The sequence below is a fragment of the Bos indicus x Bos taurus genome, chromosome 13, assembly GCF_003369695.1.
Source record: "Bos indicus x Bos taurus breed Angus x Brahman F1 hybrid chromosome 13, Bos_hybrid_MaternalHap_v2.0, whole genome shotgun sequence".
NCBI classification, from domain to species: domain Eukaryota; kingdom Metazoa; phylum Chordata; class Mammalia; order Artiodactyla; family Bovidae; genus Bos; species Bos indicus x Bos taurus.
The window spans coordinates 5712945-5728634 of NC_040088.1; the positions used below are offsets into that span (position 1 = coordinate 5712945).

Genomic DNA, 15690 nt, shown 5'->3' on the forward strand with positions numbered 1-15690 from the left:
TCCTCTTGGGTTCATTGTGTCAATTTATTTTGCTTTTAAGCTGAAATGTCAGATTTCATTATCTAGTGAGGAATTTTTTATGAGTCAGAGTCATTTATTAACCTGTGTGTTCAAGTGAGAACGGTGTTCCCTGACTCCTAAGGATGTGGAGGCCGCCTGGAATTCTGATGGAGGGAGGAGAGGATGCCTTTCCATTAGGGTGCCCACTGCTCTGCTCCCGGAAGCTCTCCAGTTAAAACCGTGGCCCAAGGCTGCCTCCATGGGCACCTGGATGGAAATTTCCGATTATGTAAACCTGAAAGGGGCTTATTTCTCTCAGCTGAGTTATGATCACAGGAGATACCTCAATCTAGAAGCGGGGGCAGGACAGTAATTACCGTTTCTCATGAAAGTGTAAAAAAGCTACAAGTAAGCCTGAATTTGTAGTAAATGTTATTTTAGCATGTATCACAGGGCAAGGGAGCTGCCCTGGGCAACGGTGGATTAGGTAATTCAGCATCTCTGTCGTAGGATTTCTTTGGCTCTGAGCTGTTGCATATTTGCATCTCCAAGAGGGGGCTCGAATTGTTGACAGCGCTTTGGTAACAGATGGCTCTGGGCCCATCAGACTGCACCTGGCTCACTGTCGGCATGGGCCACACACTCTTCGTCAAGTGTGGACCCCTGGGCTGAAATCCAGAGCAGCCCAGGACAGTGAGTGAAGTCATGGTGATTCCAGGAAGAGAGCGGGTAGGGTGGTTAACAGAGGAAGCGGGGCTGTTTAGCATGAAGTTACAGGTTAGGCGGGGTGGGTGTGAGCCTGGTTGACAGTGTCTGTTTTCCGATATCTGAAGGGTAGGAAAGGAACTTGACTCTTCCGTCAGAGGGCAGGATGAGAACCAGTGCTTAAAAGCGGCTGGAAAACATTTTGGACCCAACCCAAGGTGGAGTTTTTTCTGAAGATGGCTCTAATGTACAGACTGACTGCGTTCTCAGAAGACACAGTTTTTGGGTGGTGTGTCTGAGGAGGTATTGAAAAGTGTTCTTTAAAATCCCATCCAACCCTGAGTCTATGAATCTGTGATTATTTTCTTTGGCAAAAATTTGCTTCTCTGGCTTTTTTTTTTTCAGCCTTTTGCTAATTCCTGTGGAGAGTTTACAAAAAGCATCAATAATATGTGGTTTGTGTAATTTGTTAATTGAATGACAAGATGAACACATGAGACAGTTGTTAGCAAACTAAGACAAAATATAAACAAAAGGCACATTTTTGAATACCACAGAAATCCTAGAAGGGGAAGCCTGGAGAAGTAGCTACACTGGGGTTTGAAGGATTAATGAGATTTGCACGGCCACAGGGAGAGCAGAAGCATTGAGGATCAGCAGAAGCCCAGGCACGAAGGCCAGAGATGCAGAAGGCTTTTGAGGAGGAGCTGTGTGGGTATATCTGTAATTAAGAAAGATCCGCAGCTTTGTGTAGGAGATAAAGACTTGATTGCCATCTTCTTAAGAGCTATAGTTTAAGTCATGTGGGTGTGAAATCTCTGAAGGACAGGTGGCTAGAACACGGATGAGCAAGTTCTTAAGCTTAGCGGTTAGAGCATAGTTAGACCTGGTTCAGATCCATCCCTCAGTGACCTTGGAAAAGCAAGGTGGAGAAACTGAAGCCTAGAAGTCAACCCTGAGTCGGATAGTATTACTTGCCTCTTAGGTTATGAGGATTAAGTGAGATAAAGACTTAAGTGCTCAATATGTGTTACTCACTATTACTGATTATGTAGCTGAAGTTCCCTACCTAGAGCGGTGATTCTGGAAACGTGCTCCTCTGCCCAGCCACATGGGTGTCACCTGTGAGCTTGTTACAAGTGCAAGTTCATGGGCGCCACTCAGACTTAGGGAATTAGGGTCTGGGGGTGGGTGGGAGGTGTAGGAACCGGCTCTCCAGGTGATAGGCAGGGAAAGGTTTGAGAACAGCCCTAGGGGAATCGAACAGAACTAGATAGGGAGGGAGTTGTTGTTTTTCCCCCCTCATTTATTTATTTTTATATTGTATTGTTCTCTGCCATACATCAACATGGATCAGTCATAGGTTTAGAGTTTTTTAAAGAAGGGCTAACAATGGTATTCTTTACAGTGGAGAGGATAAAAAGCTCAGAGAAGATGAAATTTGGGGGAAAAGAGGTAGTGTGTATTTTTTGCAGTGCCTGACAGCTTTACACAGGTGTTCAATAAATATTTGTCTTTATATTATTGAAGACAGCTGGTTTAATAGTATGCTGGGGATGGAAGGAAGATTTGGTGTAATATGTATAATATACATAATATATAGCCTAAGTGATGAAAAAATATATATTTACTGCAGAACCACATGAGAAATACGATACTGGATGAAGTTTAAATCTTAGATTTAACTGCCTGCCTACTGTGGCCAGGCAAGCTGCTCTCTCGTAAATAGAAAGTGAGGTGCTGCTCTTTGTTTGCTGAGGCTTCACAGCATTGTACTTTCTTTGAGGATTTGAAGCTGTTCCTCCCCCGACTCTCCCACCCCCTGCCGCCCCGACCCGGGAAACTTTTTTATGCTACAAGAGAGTTAACACTGTGTCTGATCTCTCTGGCCACGCCAAGAGTTAAGCATGCCCTTGTCTTCCGGTCACTGCCAGGCCTCATGTGAAACTGCTCCCTCATTTCTGAACATTGACTTCTCTTGTTAATTATTCGACGGCTCTGGGTTTACCTTAGAGAAGATCAAAAGCTTTTAGATCCCGGTTACTGTGGGCCGCCTGGGGCTTTCCACATCCAGCGTTGTGCCGGATGACTTGTCCGTCCCCGCCCCCCATCGCCAGCACAAGCACCGACCACGTAGCTGGAAATAAATTGACTTCTAAGCTTCATCCACTTAGTCCTTATTTACTGCCCATTATGTGCAGGACGCTGTGATAATAATGAGACAGTGTCCACAAAACATGTCTTGCTGAAGAGCCAGGACCGCCTGAGGCCGTGTGGATTGAGTCTGGAGGAGAGGCCGGGGCTGTCTGTTGCGTACCTGCCTGGAGCCTGGTTGGAGGTCAGCCAAGTGTTCAGACGAGCCCTAGCACACGCCAGAGTCCAGACTTAGAAACATGCCGTCCCCTCAGCCCCTTTCACAGTGACTGGTGAGGGAAACGTGAATAAATTAGAATGGTTGGTGAAGAAGCTATGTTTATAAACCTTACAGTTTCTTTCAAATACATAGCATTTGAGATTGCAGACAGAGTGCAGGAATTATACTAGAGATGGGCTAATTTCATGCTGTAGAGAGACTTCAGGAAAACCCGAGGGGAGGTTGCTTTCCAAAGATGATGGTGATTGGGCAGTTAATCTGTTGAGTATATGTTTTTGTTTGTTTCGCCTTGTTTTTATTGAGCTGTAACTTGCATATAACATTCTTTTAGTTTCAGATGCACAACATGATGGTTGGATGTTTTTATGTATCATGAAGGAAATCTGTTTTAATTGACACCCAGATCAAGCCACTTGCTCCTTTTCCATTGCTGTGAACTTTGGGGCTGAGGCGGATGGATAGTGAGGACTGCTAGCATTTGCTAGCATTCTTTCATTATCTTCTCTCTCTCCAAATAGTGCAAAAAAAAAAAAAAAAAGTAGCTGGAGCCTTCATCACTGCTTTTAAAAGATAGCCAGGACCAGACCTACATCTAAGTGATTCCAGAAGGCAGGGCAGTTGGTGGTTTCCTTTCTCTGAGGATAACCAGTGAGTCTGAGAATGTGAATTTAAAAAGAGCAGAGATCTTTTTCAGAATGTTTTAATTGATCCAAAAGGTCTTTCTGATCATATCAGGGCTAGAACACTGCTTGGGTATTTGAAGTTCAGGTAGAATATAATTTTTTAAAGCTGTCGAATATGGATAGATATTCCCCTAAGTCCTACTAGCTACCCAAGGAAGATCAGTGCCCTGAAAACTTAGAACCCAGTATGGAAAAGAGAAGTTATGGCCTTGTAGAACCTTAGCGCCTAAAGACGTTTCAGAAAGAAAAGGGGGAAAAGGAAAGAAACTCAGAGTAATGCAGTTTTTTGGTGTGTTTTCTGTTACTGACTGCTTCTGAATTAACCCCCTTTCTGTCCCCTTCTGTTTCCACAGTGAACACCTACCTCTTCATGATGCAGGCCCAAGGCATCCTCATCCGGGACAACATGCGGACCATTGGCGCGCAGGTGTACGAGCAGGTGGTCCGGAGCGCCTACGCCAAGAGGAACAGCAGTGTGAATGACTCAGGTGTGTTTCAGTAAAGGGGGTCTGCTCAGAATGTCTCCTCCCAGAAGAGGGACATGTGTGTCAAATAATTCTCTTCGATGGAAAAAACGTGCATTGTGGAGGAGGGGAAGGTTTGACTGAGTCTTAGGTTATCATCAAAAGAAGCTCTTGCCAAAGGAGTCCTTGTTTGTTCTGTGGACAGTATGTTAAGGGTGACCAGTTGACTCCACTTTCACTTCGTGAAGAGTATCTTTCAAGAGCCCCCCTTTTTGTGTAGTTGCCCTAAGTAGGCAGATTAAGCATGTATCTTTAGGGCACCAGAAAGGCAGGAGCACCAAAAATATTTAGAAAATAATTTGATTTCAAAAAATATATCCATACAGTCTGTGAGGAAAAATAGGTTGGTTGGACTTGACCTGCACATATTTTATGGGTTAGCATCGTGGGGTTCGTTGGTTGGACTTGACCTGCAGTTATCTTACGGGTTAGCGTTGCGGGGTTCGTTGGTTGGACTTGACCTGCAGTTATCTTATGGGTTAGCGCTGCGGGGTTTGTTGGTTGGACTTGACCTGCAGTTATTTTACGGGTTAGCGCTGCGGGGTTCGTTGGTTTTGTTTTCGCGCTCCATGTGGTGCTGGTGTGCCCACGGTGCTTTCAGAGCTAGTCTGGTCCTGGCGGCCACACAGGAAGAATTGCACCATCTCGTCCCTTCCTTCAGATGCTCCTCGAACTTGGCCAGCCCAGTAGGCCCGGTTCACCTTGTTGTGTCTAAATGCTTTAGTTGAAACTTAACAAACTTCCATTTCGTAATCATCAGGCAGTCTGGGACAGGTTCCACAAATTATAAAAGTGACTTCAGGAAGAGAAATTGAATGGATCACCTAGTTTGCCTTCCTTGGTCAGGTGTGATTTTCACCTGGTGGTTGAATGCCAGTTGCATGCCCGTGTTTGGTGGTCAGACTCATTTAGCTTTGAAGAAGGCTTTTCAGATTATTCAGCTTAGCAGCAGTGACAGACCCCAGACTGAACATTTCCGCCTCAGTTTTTGGAACTTGGACCTGTAGCTTTTATTATCTTTTAAGTGCTAATTATGTAACAAGAGAAAAAGAACACCAAGGTTAGATGGCTTGCCTAACATTATATTGTTAGAACTTGAACCTGAATTGTAGGTTTGACTTTAGCTATTTTTTACAAAAGACTATACATAGCAAGTTCTTTTTGAGAGAAAGCTGTCTTTTTTTATGTCTTTTTAACTCTTCCAAAAATTGAACAGAGGAAGTATTTCCAGATGGTTAAATGGGTCTTCGTGAAGCATCTCCAATCTCCAGCCAGGGATGGTTTTTATTTAGAAAATGGATTTTGAAATTTCAGTTTACTTCGAATTCATGATTTACCTCTTATTTCTTTAACTGAGGACTAATGTGCTTTCCCTGCGGCTTCTTACTGATCTCACTCAAGCCTAGAATTATAAAACACATACATTTTTCAAAACACTTTGCTCCAACTCAACCCTTTGTTCCTCTCTAGTAAGTTCTAAGATTATCCGGAACTCACTGAAGAATGTGTAATTGCTTTGCAAATGTTGCAAATGAGAATTCTGTGGTGTTGGGATCTCAAGAGGAAGCACTGCCTCTGAAAGGGAAGTTCAGTCCTGAGAACTGACCACGTCCTAATGTATCAGTCTGCCCTGCTGGCCGGTTTAGCAGTGACCAAGCACCACAGATTAGTAAACTGATAAGCTTCGATACTTCCTTTCTTCTGGCGTGCATGCTGAAAGTCGCTTTAGAGATGTCCGACTCTTTGCAACCCCACGGACTCTAGCCCATCAGGCTCCTCTGCCCATGGGGATTCTCCAGGCAAGGATACTGGAGTGGGTTGCCATGCCCTCCTTCAGGGGGTCTTCCCAACCCAGGGATCCAACCTGTGGTTCTTAGGTCTCCTACGCTGGCAGGTGGGTTCTTTACCACTAACCACCACCTGGGAAGCCCTTCTTTCTTCTTAAAAGTTTGCAAAGAGCAGGCCGTCAACTTTTCAGAACTTTCCAGCCACGTTATGGCCTCAGGACGAATGGCCTGAGGCCTGCCCCGTGCCTAGAAGAGGAGTCACTGTAGCTCCTGAAGTCAAGGGAAAAGCTGAGCACGGTTCATCGTTTGTGGCACTCAGTGTGAAAAAGATCCCACACTCATCGTCTCGCTTGATTTGCATATGGTTCCCTTGGGTAGGCAGGATTTTACTTCCATTTTTCCCATGTACACGTAATCTTGGGGGTGTTGGTGTGGTTTGGTCACGTGACTGTCCCTAAATCCCGCCCCAAACCTGCTTCTGGTTGTGTGATGACTCTCTTGACTGAAGAATGAAGCCATTCAGAGCTCTTTCCCCATGTCACTCTGGATAACGAAGCGAGTATGGTATCCTGACCTTTACTCTGTCCGAGTATTCAGGCCTCTCCAAGGGCAGAGCGTGCTGGGGCTTCTCGCTGGGCCATTGACGAGCTGGTCTGCTTTCTCTCAAAGTTAGAGGGCGTGGAGCAGGTCTCTGTCCCCCCGCCACTGCCGGTCTTGCAACACAAGCTCATGTTAATTCCCTGAGGGCTTGTCACCCTAGAAGCTGAGCAGAGAGTGAGTTAGCCTCTTGGAAAGCTTATCCAGGGACCCATTATTATTTGAACTTGCACGTGTTTATCTTCAAATTCAGTTCAGTTCAGTCGCTCAGTCGTGTCCGACTCTTTGCGACCCCATGAATCGCAGCACACCAGGCCTCCCTGTCCATCACCAACTCCCGGAGTTCACTCAAACTCATGTCCATCGAGTCAGTGATGCCATCCAGCCATCTCATCCTCTGTCGTCCCCTTCTCCTCCCGCCCCCAATCCCTCCCAGCATCAGGGTCTTTTCCAGTGAGTCAGCTCTTCACATGAGGTGGCCAAAGTTCTGGAGCTTCAGCTTCAGTATCATTCCTTCTAAAGAACCATCCGCTAAAATCACTCTTCCCGGCATCACTTGGGTCAGACTAGGTAAGCATCCATTTTGAGTTTAACGTGTCTCTTTTCCTCGTAAATTGTAAGTCTTTGTCGTTGGGACCTGATTATGATGGGGTTCACACTTTGTTTGCATTATCTCATGGCCTCCTCACGAGAGCTCAGGAAGATAACTGCCGTGTCCCCATTTTAGGGGCAAAGGGGTCAGAGCATGCGAGTTTTAGGACTCCACGCCATGGCGGGGTTGGGACTCACTGACCTCTGAACCCCAGCAGCGCCCTCCTTGCCTGTGTCGTCTTTGTGCCCCCTGTGCCTGGTACCCTGCCTCAGGAGGCACAGAGTAAATGATTTTTGAGTGCACGAGTGGATAGATTTAACAAGGAAACCCACCTTTAAATGTTGTAACCTAGATCTGAGATTACCATCTTGATTGGCCTCTGCGTTATTGGCACATCCTTGGTGACTAAATGTTGAAGAGGAAACATCATTTCATTGCAGCTTATCCAGTAAAAACCAACTCTTTTTTAAAATTCATTTCAAAGTCGTTTTCTGCCTAGCACAGTCAGAGAGAGCGTTTGGGACCTAAAGCTGCTGAGATAGCCAGATGACCATCACTGCTGACCCAGCCACTCTCGCCAGGGGCTTGGTGAGAGTGGCCTGGCTGAGATAGTTGTGAACTGTGTTGACCCACCCCGAAAAAAGTGCTGTTGAACACATCCACGTTCAGAGGTCTTCAGGAGGCCAAGTGTGGCTGAAAAGCTTAGTGTATAGTTGAAGTAATGCCAGCTTTCTTTACCCTTGAAAGCAAACAAGGCTGCTGCCAAAAAAGAACATACCTTAAGAGATCAGGACCGTGACCTGGAAATAGCCTGAAATAGGGCTTCCCTGGTGGCTCAGTGGGTAAAGAACCCACCTGCAATGCAGGAGACCCGGATTCTATCCCTGGGTCGGGAAGATCCCCTAGAGGTGGGAGTGGCCACTGCCCCAGTATTCTTGCCTGGAGAATTCCACAGACAGAGGAGCCTGGTGGGCTGGAGTCTATGGGGTCGCAGAAGATGGGGCATGACTAAAACGACTGCGTATGCACGGAATGACGTGGAGAAGCTTCTTGTCACCGAAAGCCATGGGTATGTGAGACTGCGAGTCTGGCACGGTTTGCTCTGGGTGGTTGAGAGAGATGCTCAGGAGACTGTTGGCATCAGGAGAGAATTCTCTGGGTTCATCCAGGCCAGCCACTTTACTCATGTGTTTGAGGTGAGTGGTGGGGTGGCCTGGCATTTCTCATTCTTAAATACAAATTCCCAAGCACCATTCTACCCAGAGAGACAGTTCTTCCCTTTGTATACACGAGCACATACACACCAACCTCCCCACACTGATGACCTGAGTCCCCACACTGATGACCTGAGTCCCCTTGTGGTTACATACTCAGAAAAACGTCCTCTTGCCCACATCCTTCAAAACAGGTCTGTTGTTGTAGACAGATAAAGTCATTGCCAGGATGTTTTGTACTGTATTCAAGTAGGTGGATGTTCTTAACTTCCTTCTCTCTGGTTTTGGGTGGTCAATCCATAGTCGTAATGTCTCCTGTCCCAGCAGGTAGTCATTCTTAAGTGGGCTAAATCCCAAAGAATGCAGATTCTTTGTATATTACAAGTACTTTTAAAGATGTCCGGATGACATCTTTCTAAGTGTGAGTGTATGTGTATTCCACCCCCCCCCCAACTTTTTTCAAACAGAGAGGTGCTTGGCCTTTTCGCAAATGGGAAGAGAAAGTAGTGATTCCTCCTGGATCTGTTGGTTAGCACTGTGAAGTCCCCACTCAGCTGGATTTGGTAGTTTGAGGGAGAAAGCAGAATTTTAGCACCCCCACATATTGGGGTAGCCACATAAACCTGAGTGCATATTGGACTTCCCTGGGGGCTTTACAAAATACCGATGTCTGCACCTCACGCCCAGAGTTCTTATTTAATAAGTCTAGGGTATAGCCTGGGCACAAGGATATTTAAGAAGCTTCCTGCTGCTAAGCTGCTAAGTCACTTCAGTCAAGTCCGACTCTGTGCGACCCCATAGACGGCAGCCCACTAGGCTCCTCTGTCCCTGGGATTCTCCAGGCAAGAACACTGGAGTGGGTTGCCATTTCCTTCTCCAATGCATGAAAGTGAAAAGTGAAAGTAAAGTCGCTCAGTCGTGCCCGACTCTTAGTGACCCCATGGACTGCAGCCTACCAGGCTCCTCCATCCATGGGATTTTCCAGGCAAGAGTACTGGAGTGGGTAAAAAGCTTCCTAGATGATTCTAATATTCAGCCAGGACTGCCAAACCACTGATGTAAAGCAGAGTTGACCAAGTAGGCTGTTTGAATCTACAGGTAGGAAGCATGTCCTCTGTTATAAAAACAGTTGCCTTCTTTGGTGCCTACCTCCCTTGCTTGAAGAACATGTTTTGGTTCAATATGGTTTAGATTTAAATTAAAAAGTAAAATCATGGTCATAGAAATTCAGCAGGCTGGCTTTTTCTCTCAACGATTCCCTCATTCAGTTGGGTTGTACTTTAGAAGACCAAGAAATTGGTGTTTGGAACCCCTGAGGAGAGTAGGCAATATAGTCCTCCCATTTCCAGGCAGCTGGAGGAAGAGAACTAGGGCCCCACAGTAAGCAGACACAGTTTTTACCATGGCGTGCGTGCGTGCGTGCGTGTGAAGTGGCTTCAGTCATGTCTGATTCTTTGCCATGTCATGAGCAATTAATTTTCTCTGCCTCTTCCACTTTAAAAGGCTTCTACTGCTAGTGGGAAGGTAGATTTTGTTTAAATTTTTACGTAAAGAATTGAAAATTAGAATTGATGGAATTAGGGTTTGGTGGGGTGGGGGTTCTCCAAGGTGTAGGGCAAGGTTATGGACTTTCAATTAGGACTTGTATATTTGAGGCTTTCTTAACAATGACATTATTAATTTAGTAGCTGGAAGAAAAAAAATAAGTGGTCTTTTGTTTCCTGCTTGCTGCTGATGAAACAGGAGGGAAGGGGGCAGGGCACAGCCTTTAGAAGAATGACATAGCTGTTGAATACGACATAAACTGGTTAGAACCAACTGGATCCAAGACGGTGGATGAGTCGACTTGCGCTAGACTTTGAGCCTCAGTGTGGTTCATTGTAACTCATCAGCAAGCTGAATGACAAACCATGGGTACCATGACAGTTCTGGGGCTGAGCATAAAAGGTCAAAAAGTGGGCAGTGACCCAGTTCCTGAAAATCTCCACCCCTTCCCGAAAATAGTTGCAATAATCCTCCCATTCATTAGCCCATGAAATACCAAGCCCATAAAAACTAACCACCACGTATTTTGGGGCCTCTCATCTTCTGAGATGGGACTTGCCTGGTGGCTCACTGGTAAAGAATGTAGAAGGTGCAAGTTCAGTCCCTGGGTTGGGAAGATCTCCTGGAGAAGGAAATGGCAACGCACTCCAGTATTCTTGCCTGGGAAACCCTGTGAACAGAGGGGCCTGGTGGGCTACAGTCCACAGGGGTCACAAAATTGTCAGACACAGCGAGCAACTAAACAATAGGGACAAATGTCAAGGTCATCAACCCATAGTTTAATCAGGTCTCAGACTCGCACCAGGCACGTCTCCTCATAGGAGTTCTGTATACAGTGCCTCACTTTCCTTATCTGTAAAAAGATAAGAGATTGGAGGACCCCCTTCATACCTCCCTCTAGAAAAAAGGCATTTGCAATAAAGACATCACTGAAATAACAGTAGATATTGTGTGTATGTATGTGTGTTTAGTGCTGTAAACCCTTAAAAATGAGAAGCGCAAGAAAGGAGACCACCTCAAAAAATGATGGAAGTTGGAAAGCAGATGGACCAGTGATAAAGGGCTTAACAGACCTGAGAAAACTCACTGCTAATGTGCAACAAGGAAAGCCAACCACCCCATAGTTGATACCGCAGAATCGCTCAGAAGCTCAGAAGTTAGAATATCAGGTATTTCTGGAGATAAAAATAAAGGTGGCAACTAAGTTAAAGATGGGTTGAAAGCTGTTTAAAAAGCAGCCCGATATTCTATCCCCCAGCCTGGCAAAGTACTGGAGACTTGATAACCCCCAGCCAGAGATCATAAAACAGAGGGCCTGTCAGCTGGGGCACCTGGCTTTTTTCAGGGTGCCCCCAGCTTTTCCTCCTCCTGTTTCAGGATGCTTGTAACAAAGACTGTACCATTCTGGCAGGAGATTAGAATGACTTCTCTGGGAAACCTGACCGGACCAAGAAGAAAGATCCAAAGATACTGACCCTGGAGGTTTCCCATCCAAACCTCTGACCAGAACACCCTCCAAAGAAGAACCTCCATCCAGACGCTTCCAGTTAGCTGATTCCGAGCCCCACTCTTAAATGTTAGCAGATGGCCAAGCGTCACTGTGCTGGCGATCAAAACAAGTAACAAATTGGAAGAAACAGTTTGCTGGGAGGAGAAAACTTAACCAGCACACATGTTCTCAAGGGTCAGAGGAAAAGGATTGTAAACATGGAACAAGATATAGAAAAAGATGTACCTTCGGAAAATTAAAAGGACACTTAGAAATAAAAAAAAAAGCAGGAAATGATAATTAAAAGGACTAGATAAAATTGAGGAAATCTCTCTGAAGGTAGAGCAGAAAAATGGCAGGATAGAAAGTCAGGTAGAAAAGATGAGAAAATTATAGGGCCAGGAGGCCCAACATCTAAGTCATATTTCTGTTTCTAGAAAGAGAGCCCAGAGTACAGAAGGCAGGAAATCGTCACCACAGTGATACCTCCGAAAAATTCTTGCACAGGACTTGAATCCCCAGACTTCAGAGGCCACTACATTGCCAACGCAGTGGGGCAGGCACACCAATATCAAATTTCCTGAACAAAGAGAAAGTTCTTCACGCTTCCAGAAAGAAATTACTGTTACCTTTTACAAAGAATGGGAATTGGAATGACTTTGGACTTACAGGCCCAGGGGACTGTAGAAGGAAGTGGAACAGCACCTTTACAATTCCAAAGGAAAATTTATCTCCAGCCTAGAATTCTGTAAAACCCATGTATCAAGTGAGGAAGAATAAAAATAATCAGATATCCAAGGTTTCAAAATCACTTCCGTTTCCCCGCTTTTAGGAAGCCACTGGAAGACTGTGCTTTACCAAGTGAAAACAAAGAAGTTGAAGTTAGGAAAACTGAGGTTCGACACTCTAGGGAGATGAATGGACTCCCCTGGCCACTGATGAAGGGAGATCCCAGAGTAGCCCGAGTGAATCACGCTCCCAGGAACACCCGTCCACGTTGGAGTGGGTTGGGAGGCGCTGGACCTTCATAGCAAGAGGAAGACCCGATGCCTGTGTCTTGAGGGGAAGTGAAGTGGCGAAGGGCAAGACACCCACTGTCATCATTCCACGTAAAACAGAGCAAACAGGAAAACAAGACAGTCCGGGAGGGAGGGGGGGGAACTGCAGGAAAGGAAATGTAATCATCCTTTCCACATTTCTCAGCAACAGAGAATGCGTATTGAATCATCATAATAGAAATACTGAAGATTGTCCTAACCACAATCAGCATGTCTGACTGCAGGGTTACTGGAGGATAGGAAGGGCATGTGTGTGGTGGCGGCAGGGGAGGAAGGGTACGAAATCTTCATCCCCCATAGTGAGAAGTTAACAGACCTAAAAACAAAGCATCGAGATCAACTGTATACCGTAAAAAAGAACAGAACTGTGCCATTTGTAGAGATGTGGATAGACCTAGAGACTGTCATACAAAGTGAAGTCAGGCAGAAAATAAACAAGTATCGTACGTTATGAACACATATATGTGGAATCTAGAAAAGAATGGTACTGATCATCTTATTTGCAAAGCAGAAATAGAGACATAGAATAAATAAATAAATAAATAAATATATATATATATATATATATCAGATGAGTCGCTCAGTCATGTCCGACTCTTTTCGACCCCATGAATTGCAGCACGCCAGGCCTCCCTGTCCATCACCAACTCCCGGAGTTCACCCAGACTCACGTCCATCGAGTCAGTGATGCCATCCAGCCATCTCATCCTCTGTTGTCCCCTTCTCCTCCTGCCCCCAATCCCTCCCAGCATCAGGGTCTTTTCCAATGAATCAACTCTTTGCATGAGGTGGCCAAAGTACTGGAGTTTCAGCTTTAGCATCATTCCTTCCAAAGAAAACCCAGGGCTGATCTCCTTCAGAATGGACTGGTTGCATCTCCTTGCAGTCCAAGGGACTCTCAAGAGTCTTCTCCAACACCACAGTTCAAAAGCATCAATTCTTCGGCACTCAGCCTTCTTCACAGTCCAACTCTCACATCCATACATGACCACAGGAAAAACCATAGCCTTGACTAGACGAACCTTTGTTGGCAAAGTAATATCTCTGCTTTTCAATATGCTATCTAGGTTGGTCATAACTTTCCTTCCAAGGAGTAAGTGTCTTTTAATTTCATGGCTGCAGTCACCATCTTCAGTGATTTTGGAGCCCAGAAAAATAAAGTCTGACACTGTTTCCCCATCTATTTCCCATGAAGTGGTGGGACCAGATGCCATGATCTTTGTTTTCTGAATGTTGAGCTTTAAGCCAACTTTTTCACTCTCCATTTTCACTTTCATCAAGAGACTTTTTAGTTCCTCTTCACTTTCTGCCATAAGGGTGGTGTCATCTGCATATATGAGGTTATTGATGTTTCTCCTGGCAATCTTAGATTCCAGCTTGTGTTTCTTCCAGCCCAGCGTTTCTCATGATGTACTCTGCATTATAAGTTAAATAAACAGGGTGACAATATACAGCCTTGACGAACTCCTTTTCCTATTTGGAACCAGTCTGTTGTTCCCTGTCCAGTTCTAACTGTTGCTTCCTGACCTGCATACAAATTTCTCAAGAGGCAGATCAGGTGGTCTGGTATTCCCATCTCTTTCAGAATTTTCCACAGTTTATTGTGATCCACACAGTCAAAGGCTTTGGCATAGTCAATAAAGTAGAAATAGATGTTTTTCTGGAACTTTCTTGCTTTTTTGATGATTCAGCAGATGTTGGCAATTTGATCTCTGGTTCCTCTGCCTTTTCTAAAACCAGCTTGAACATCAGGAAGTTCACGGTTCACATATTGCTGAAGCCTGGCTTGGAGAATTTTGAGCATTACTTTACTAGCGTGTGAGATGAGTGCAATTGTGCAGTAATTTGAGCATTCTTTGGCATTGCCTTTCTTTGAGATTGGAATGAACACTGACCTTTTCCAGTCCTGTGGCCACTGCTGAGTTTTCCAAATTTGCTGGCATATTGAGTGCAGCACTTTCACAGCATCATCTTTCAGGATTTGGAATAGCTCAACTGGAATTCCATCACCTCCACTAGCTTTGTTCGTAGTGAGGCTTTCTAAGGCGCACTGACTTCACGTTCCAGGATGTCTGGCTCTAGGTGAGTGATATACATACACACCAAGGTGGGTGTGGGTGGACTGAGAGACCCGGGATTGCCACGTACACACTGCTGATAACTAGGCATGAAATGGATGACTGTGAAGCACAGGGAGCGCTGCTCAGTGCTCTGTGCTGAACTAAATGGGAAGGAATCCATAAAAAGAAGGGATATATGTAAATGGGTACCTGGTTGACTTTGCTGTTCAGCAGAAACTAACACAACTTTGTAAAGCAAGTATACCGCAATAAAGAAAAAAAGGACACTGCCCAAAAAAGAAAAGATTGGCTGTATAGGCTGATGGAGATAAATACTAAGGTATGCATATACGTACATGTTGGTTGCTCAGCTGTGTCCGACTGTTTGTGACCCCATAGACTGTAGCCCACCAGGCTCCTCTGTCCGTGGGATCCTCCAGGCAAGAATACTAGAGTGAGTAGCCATTCTCTTCTCCAGGGAATCTTCCCAACCCAGGGATCGAACACAAGTCTCTTGCATTGCAGGCAGATTCTTTACCATCTGAGCCATCAGGGAAGCCCCAAATACTAAGGTAGTTGATGAACAGAAGTGAGGACATTTCCTTTCAGAAAGACATGGGAGGTGATGCTGGTTTCTCTTTTTTATTTATGTTGCAAGGTTGTTTGACTATGAACTGACTGCATATAAAACTATAATAACAGTAAGAATAGAAACACTGGTGAAATAGTATCATCTGATTAACATTTCTATTGATGTATTGAAATTTTAGCTGAAGGGCTAAGTCAGCATCCTGCCTCACCGAAAGATAATGACTTAGAAAAATCCTTGTTTGGTGGACATCTGAGAATTGCAGAGATGATGACTTGTACCAATCGGAGCTGCCTTTTCTTTTCTTTCCTCTCTAGATTATCCTCTCGACTTGAACCACAGCGAATCCTTCCTACAGACCACGACTTTTCTTCCTGAAGACTTCACCTACTTTGCAAACCATACCTGTCCCGAAAGGCTCCCTTCCATGAGTGAGTAGAGTGCTTGCTTATCTTCCTCTGCGTTTAAAACCG

At 45.1% G+C, this 15690-nt stretch overlaps 1 protein-coding gene across 1 annotated transcript in view; it reads left to right on the top strand.

Moving 5' to 3' along the window:
* Nucleotides 1–15690, top strand: part of B4GALT5 (beta-1,4-galactosyltransferase 5) — a 77266-nt gene that overhangs the window by 50362 nt on the left and 11214 nt on the right. Inside the window, exons 2-3 of the mRNA XM_027558296.1 lie at nt 4116–4250; nt 15535–15648. Of these exons, the coding sequence (XP_027414097.1) occupies nt 4116–4250; nt 15535–15648 (249 nt within the window). The remainder of the gene's footprint in view (nt 1–4115; nt 4251–15534; nt 15649–15690) is intronic.